The 8211-nt window shown below is 40.1% G+C and overlaps 1 protein-coding gene across 1 annotated transcript; it reads right to left on the minus strand.

Moving 5' to 3' along the window:
* Positions 1-517: 517 nt before the first annotated feature.
* On the minus strand, positions 518-7959 carry LOC6559391 (5-hydroxytryptamine receptor 2B). Its single transcript, XM_001987815.2, has 8 exons — positions 7331-7959; positions 4632-4765; positions 4181-4290; positions 3926-4115; positions 3715-3852; positions 2585-2926; positions 1967-2422; positions 518-1441 (listed from the first exon to the last, which is right to left on the minus strand). The coding sequence occupies exons 1-8, from the start codon at positions 7722-7724 to the stop codon at positions 1343-1345; spliced, it is 1863 nt and encodes a 620-aa protein (XP_001987851.3). The 5' UTR covers positions 7725-7959; the 3' UTR covers positions 518-1342.
* Positions 7960-8211: the final 252 nt, after the last annotated feature.

The following is an 8211-nucleotide window of genomic DNA, read 5'->3' on the forward strand; positions in this document are numbered from 1 at the left end:
GGCTGTAAGTTAAACATGTATAACCTATGTGCTGTTCTTATGTGTTTGCCTCAAATTTGAAATGCTTGTCCACCTCAGCACTTCGAGCCGATTTTAGTTTTTTGTTGGCTCAGAAGGTAGCATGCCACATACATTTTTTCGGAACTTTCGCAATGTAAAGGAGGAATAATAAACAAAATATTGACTTTAGTTACTTGCGTTTTCTGCTTGTCGAAAGCTATTGCACTAGAGTCTCTAGGCGAATAATAGTTAGTCTTGCAGCGTCAAGTAACCCTTACTTAGATAATTTGATTATACAATAACAGCACACTATATACATATATATATATATATATATATATATATATATATATATATATGCTTTAGATATTTACGCTCTGCTTTTGTCTCCGAATTATTTTAATTGGCTATTTATGGGCTCAACTATTGGGTTAGCAACTACACATGACTGATGGAGTGTGTGTGTAAATTCGTTATAAATTCAGTTAAATATATATTAATTATGTTTTTACGCTAATTAATTGAACGAGACAAAAATATTATTATTGGGCTTATGCTAAACTTACGCAACACATGAAACTAACACAGAAGTTGAAAGCGTACAATGATTTGGACCCAGCCTTTTCAATATTGGAAGAAAGTAGGTAGATAGTCGCACATATAATCATATACATATATAAATATATATATATACCTATATCTTTTGTGGATATTGCCAATCTTCCAATTCCATCGTGTTAATCTTATTTATATATACACATACATCTAACTTGCTCTGAATTCTTTAAGACACAGGGAAGACTTTAGAAACATTATAAAATACACATACATTTTTATATGATACGAATACAATTATATGTGGGTGCGTGTGTCTGTGTGTGTGGATGTGGCTGTGTTCTTATATCTAATACTTATATATTATATATAAAAAATTGTTGCTTTTAGTTTGCTTGGTTTCCAGTTGCTATTGGGGCACGTGTGTGTTTGTTAAAGGTAAGGTTTAAAGGTAGGATAGGAATTACATTATTAGAGTACTCTTACTTGGGATTGTCACTGTTAAAACTTCGTTAAACGCACTACAGCTAATGTCTAGAGTCTATGCCTAACTAACTAATCTGGTATCTAATGCAATGCCACTGTCAATTCCACATCCATTTTCACTACTTTTCTTATTTAGTATTTATTTACATACCACTTTACCAGCTGGTCTGTGAGTTGAAATCTGTGCGAGTCTCTTTGATTGGACTTTGTGCGGGTTGATATTAATTAGTTTCTAGTAACTTTCACTTTCACCTTTCAATGGGGCTTACAGATACTGGTCCTCGTTGGTTTTCAGTTGAAATCAAATTTTCGCACTGCGGGCTCGAGCCGCATGCTTCCGTCCCAATAAAATTCGCTTAAAGGCGCGTCGAAATTCTGGATTGAAGATGGTATAGATGACCTGTGTAAGTGCATTAAGAAATAGTGAAAGAGAAAGGAAATGGATTTAATGAATTTTAGAGATTATAAGTAAATTCTAAATAAATATAGCGTAACGACTAGCTATATTCTGAAAAGTATGCATTTATTTCCACCAATTCATTAAGCTAAGAAAGTGCTGAAATACAACACTAAACCTTTGCCAAAAGCCCCTCTCCCTCAAGTATGTAGCTTTTTTGTTGAACAACTATTTGATTTAGCTTGTCAATTAATTTAGTTTATTTTGTTGCCCTTAATGCTAAAAAGCCCAAACCTGATCAAAAAAAAAGAACAGCTGTTATAGCTACGCATGTTTCAAATGGGAAGGCGTAGGTGATCAATCATCTAAGCAGAGTTACTCAGACTTGCCTCATTTGTTACACTCACTCAAAGAGCACTCTCCTTGCCCTTGCCCTTGCCCACAATGCTTGTCATATTGACGTATTGCAAGGTGGACAGATGGACAAATCGTTCGCTATTTCGCCTTGCACTACATTCGTTTACGTACCGGATTCAGTGTGGAGTTGAGGTAGCCGAGCCAGAGGAAGAGTGATGCAACAGCCGGATGAATTTCGCAGTCCTTGCACAGGCTCATTGTAAGAGCCATAACAAAGAAGGGCAGCCAGCAGATGACAAAGGCGCCGGTGATGATGGCCAATGTTTGGGCTGCCTTCCGCTCCCGTTTCGCCTCCAACAGCAGTCTTCGCTTGGCCAGCTTCTGGTGGGGATTAGCAATGCTGACCAGCACACCCTTTCCAGCAATGGGACTGCTGGCATTGCCAGGTCCTGTTCCAGCTACTGTTCCATCTTCTGTCTGCTGCTTGTTGCTGGCCAAACCACCCATTGCGATGGACTGCGCCAGCGGCGTAATGGCATTCAAATGAGATGCTATTAGATGCTGCTGTGTGGCACTTGCCACCTGCTGTGAGAGCGTTATGATTTCGTTAGCATTGCTTGTGCGGTACTGCAGAGACCCATCCCCATAGAGAGAGAAAGAGAGGAAGAGAAATTGCAAAACAATGGAAATGAATTGAAAAGTGCACACAAATGTAAAAAAACACAAACAATTAGCTCCATTTTGTTGAACAGGTGACCAGCAGAGGAGGAGTTACCCCCGAGCACTTACATCATCCGCATCGCTGGAAATTGTGGTCAGCTCAGTGCCCGCATGGCTCTTGTTGTCATAGTTACTGGTGCTGAACTCCGTCTCCTCGCGCGTTATCGCCAAGCTGGCAAAGTCAACGGCAATAGCGGCCATTGAACGCGCAACAGCACCCTCGGAGCCGGCATTTATACCAGCCGTATTTGAGTTGCGACCAAAGCAGATCTTCATGCGTTTCCGCGTCCGTCGCTGCAGCTGTTCCGTACCATTCTCCGTGTCTTCCAGTTCATGCTCTCGATTCTTCGTTCGTTTCGCCAGACGCCGCTTGCAACGCCCCTTTTGAAAATCACGGGTCGTCGAATCACACTGCGAAATTTAATTATTACATTACTACAATTAAGAGCTTTCAAGGAGAGGGTATTGTGTCAATTAATGTGTAAGGCATTGAAATAAAACTATCTTTAGATGTTGGGGGACATTTATCTGTTTTACGGAAAGTATTTACCGTTGAGGGGAAATTGAAATTATTATTGAATAAATAAATCAGTAATACTAGAATGTTATCCGAACTATACGGCCATATCGTATAGGGGCCATTATAACTGATGCTTAGAGATTGAACTCTTGTGTCAAAATTACCATATAATCTAGCTATTAAAAGTTTTACGTCGATCTGCTAGAGTATACAATCTTCTGCTTTTCGGGGATATTTATTTATCCTTTCCATTCCCCATCCCTACTCATTTTGCGCTATTTTCGTGTTTGATTTAGAAGCTGTCTAAAGCATTTCAAGTTGCTCCCCCGAGGCACATTTTGCTTTTAGCTCTACGTTTGCACTATACAACTATACAACAACCGCACATTTGCCACGCCCAAACACACACACACACATATACACGCTGCATAAATCGCTGGCTGCGAGCTTTTTGTCTGCTTTCAAGTGCTCACTTGGGTCTACCCTAATGGGTAGCAAAGGATTCGCATTATTGTTTCGGTTAATGACACGCTCATTATGCCTGGCTCAAATTTCATTAGACGGCACTCGCTGCGTATGCGTAACATTAGTCAAGTCGTAGCTAACAGCTATTTATCACTTTATTTGTAAATGAAATGTTCTTTTTTGAGAGTTACCTGTATGCATGTGGATAACTCACCTCGGTCTCCGTCAGCGTAACATTGAACGACTTTTGCGTGCGACGCTGAATCCGCTTCCTGGCAATTAAATAGATTTTCCAGTACAAAAACAAAATGACCAGTAGCGGCACATAGAAGGTGCAACATGTGGCAAATATCTGCAGACAATGCAGACAAAATGAATTAAAGCAAAATGAAAACAATTTATGTGAGTAATGTTTCCAAAGGTACCTGATAGGCCACATCCTGCGAAACCATGCAATGCTGCTCCTCGATGCGCTTCATATAGTCCGGATCCTTCCAGCCAAACTGAGGCGCCAGCGAGACAATTAAAGCGGCAAACCATACGCAGAATATCATAATAAAGACTCGACGAGGTGTTCGCAAATTGTTGTAATCAATATTCGTAACGGTCCAGTATCTGTGTGTTTGTCAATATATTGGAGACACGAGCCAAGAGTGTTAACATATAATTGCTCTACTCACCTGTCCGCTGCTATGGCGACCAGGTGTAGTATGGATGCGGTGCAGCACAGCACATCGCATGATGTCCAAATGTCACAGAGCTCCGGACCCAAGATCCAGCCATTGCTAATCTTTATGTGTTTATTGTGTGATAAATGATAGTGTGAATATGAATTTGAGAGCGGGCGAATGCAATTAAATTATGTCATTGCTAGCACGATGACGCAATTGAAATAATTAACAACGCGAAACGGTTCATTAAGCATACACACGCACACACACTACAACACACTTAGCTCTCTTGGCTGTTAGGCAAAGTCAACTCGTAATTTCATTTGCACGCCTTTCATTCCATGTTTCCATTAGGGTAATGAAGTTTGTGCTGCAGAAGTTGTTGCAACTGCTCGCGACAACAAAAGCAGCTTCAACAACAGCTACAACAGCAACAAGAACAGCAGCAATATCAACTTACCTCGTAGACGGCGCCAAGCGGCATGACGAGGCAGGCAACAAACAAATCAGCAACTGCCAGAGATGCGACCAAATAATTAGCAACATTCTGCAAGTTGCGTTCAAGAATAATGGCGGCAATCACAAATACGTTACCTGAACCCAGAAAGCAAGCGAATAAGGTGAAAAAATAAATTTATATAAATTTATAAAGTAATTATCAGTACTTTATATATATTTGTAATATTTTTAATTATACCTAAAAATACTTCTCAGCTGACTGAATGGTCGCTGTTAATCTCTCCCTGAAGACGAATTCTGACAGGATTTGAAATATATAAATTCACCAAATAATAAACAAACATTTAAATTTTTAACTTTGAAAGTCTTTAAACTACTCTCTACTTGCTAAATTTCTTAAGCAAATAAAAAAGCTTTTCATTTTGTACCCGCTAAGAAAAAGTTTAAAAGAATGATATTAATTTAATGCTCAATGCTCGCTCGAACATAACGCACTTAGTTGAAATATTTTCAATATCAATTACAATTTCAACTAAGCTGATTAAACTTCTTCCGGAATATTTAGCAATAAAAATATTGCTCGAAGAGTGCACAGTTTTTAGATAATCTTTTCCCAAGACATTTTTACAATACAATTTCTGGAGATGTGTAATTGCTCTTGAGCTCGACAAACTCACAATCACATCCAGCCATTAAATATAAAATGCATCTATTTTAATTGACATCTTGGGAATATTTAAAACTGTTAATTAAAATGCATGTTTAATGCAACTGTCTGCTGGTTAAACATATCAAATGCTATCAAGTAGTCATGGCGTAGATGACATTGAATCGAACAGCCTAGCTATGCTGAAATCAATCAGCGACTGAATTCAGCAACTATAACTGCGACTACCCTTGCCAAAGAGCTGTCCATGCCCTTACCGCAGCCCCTAATAGCACGCAATTGTGCATTCTATAGCACATGCCAGCAGAGCATGTAGGGTTTGCTGTGGGCGATGGGGTAGTTGCCGACTCTATCTATTCCAGTGTGATGCAAATGATGCAAGTTGGCAAATTGTAATTGCCAGTGAGGCATCCAAAAGCGTCTCTCCTTGACTTCCCCGTTCTTCGTTCCTAGTTGCCTAGCAATTGTCTGTTTGGGCATTGGGCTATCATTGCTGTCTCTGTTATTGTGCTCAGTGCTGAGTCCCAGTGCTTGTCTGCAGGTTATCAAAACGTTTTGTCGTCGCTTGGCTCGTGCCAGTTATGCATTTGCATATGCCCCCATCCCTTTGCTCTTGGCTCTGTATCACGATGTTGCGAATACGCAGCGTGTGCCGCAGATGTTCTCCGTTTAAAGATCCTTATGTGTGTGTGCATGCATAGTTTCGATTTGACGCATTGCCACGATTTTAATAGCTTCTCATTTGTCGTTTCTCGATGCCAACAACATCAAAAGCAAAGGAACTACATATCTACAAGCTCTTGCAGACCAGTGTCTATAGATATGAAAATCTGATATTTGAGGAAACATTTTAAGCATATCTTAAGCAAAATATATAAGTGAAATAAATATGAAAATAAATCAAATTAAATTTAACTAAATAAATGCCAATTATTTCCTCTGTCAATGTCCGGCAACAGTTCTGTAAATGTTCAAATAGGCAACTGGCTTTATTCAATTAATTATGTACACCCACAGCAGGAGATGGAACAAAAGGGGATATAGTCTTTGCGGTAACACAAACAGCCAAATTATGGCGGGGGAGTCTTCCCAATGCCGACAGCAGCCCTAAACTGAATCTACCTAATTTTAAATATAAATATATAACATAGGAAATCGATTGAAAATAATTTTAAATTCTAATCAACAATATTTGCTGTCTATATATTATTAATATTATGTATTTAACTTTTATAAATTGATTATTCATTAGTGAATAGTTCGGACCCGGCTGCAGGAAAACTAAAAATTGTTTTAGCATAAAGAGAGAGATCCAAAATGTATAAAATCGTTGATAACGAATATATAGTATATAGTTCAGAAATATCTGCTTCCGGACGGTACATATCCCGTGACAAATTTATTTTATTAATACGCAAGTGTACAACAAATAAGAAGAAAACGACAACAAAAACGCAGAGAATTTTTAAACTTTTTTCGCCGTTGTCATAGTTGTTGTCTCTGTAGGTTGTTGCATGTCGTGTGACCTTGTTGGCTTGGCCTCCAAAGCGAATCTTTTGCTATGTGCTCTGTACCCATGACCCATCAGCTGCGTCTAGGTGCGACGTTTATCATAAAGCTTTTTAATGCACTCTAATCTAAAGTTACCCTTGCCACTCAGCCCAAACCCCAACCCCATGAACCTCTACAACCAAACTCCAGCTGGTGGCATCAGGCAGCAAATCATTTTTCTAAGCCGAAAATCAATAACATTTTCAAGGAGCGCAATAAAAATCTTCTGCATCATAAATTTTACTTCATTTACAGTTCACTTCGATGGCGATATCTAAACATTTTCCACAAAATTCCCCGGCGGCATAAATTTGAGAATAATTTTAACGCCTCAAAATGAGGCAGCACGCCACGCCCACGCCCCCATTCTCATTCCCATTCGTTCAAGCAAATCGACAGATGGTGCTTCAAGACTTGAATGTAATTTTGATAGAGTTTGTTTTCCTTATTTATTTTTTTATTTGTTGCTGTTAAGTACTTGCCTATAATGGTGACGAGTATCATTAGGCCCAGCACAACGGCCATGGCTATCATTTTGACCAGCAGCCAAAACTCAGCTGCGGCACGCTCATTGGCGGCACGTTGCTCCTCCTCCAGTTGGGTAATGTTGATACTTGCATTGCTACTGCTGCTGTTATTGCTGCTGCCGTTGTTTAGGCTCTTGTTGCTGCTGCCAACGATGTTGCCGCCGCTGATGTTCCAGCTGCTCTGGTTGACAATGCTATTGCCATCGAGCTGCGTGAGGCTGCCATTCAGTTCAATGAAGAGACTCTCGTTGAACAATATTGCTGGCAGTTCTATTTCCAAAATGCTTGGCACATCACCAATTGCCCCAAACTCGAGCAATGTCGCTGGCGTTGTCATTGCGCCCAACATAATGTGTACTGTATATTTGGTTGCTTTTTTTGCCTTATATTCTTTGCTGTTGCTACTTGTTACCAAACGCCCGTTTTTTGCCAATGGGCGCGCCAATGTATGTGCGAGTGCTTAAAACAGTTGTTGGAGCTTCTGGTGGTGCTGCTGTTGATGTTGCTGTTGCTGCCGCTGCTGCGACAAGGTTCGCCGTAAGCGTCTTTGCTGCTGATGTTGCCGTTGCTGGCGTCGCAGCTGTTGCTGTTGATTTTGGTTCAGTTGTTGTTGCTTCTGCTGCTGCTGCTGGTGCTGCTTCTGGTGCTGCTGGTGTGCTTGTCGTTCGTGTTGCTGCCGTTGTTGCGGGTGATAAAGCGCCTTAATCGTGCTTGCCAAGCACTTAACACGTAAACTGAAATGGCGGGAGTGAGAAAGACTTTCAGTTAAATGGCAAAAAAACAGAGCGCAAAAAGCATGGATGAAAAACAACACTCACAAGAAAAAAAGACTCACA

Source organism: Drosophila grimshawi, unplaced genomic scaffold (assembly GCF_018153295.1).
Source record: "Drosophila grimshawi isolate 15287-2541.00 unplaced genomic scaffold, ASM1815329v1 contig_184, whole genome shotgun sequence".
NCBI classification, from domain to species: domain Eukaryota; kingdom Metazoa; phylum Arthropoda; class Insecta; order Diptera; family Drosophilidae; genus Drosophila; species Drosophila grimshawi.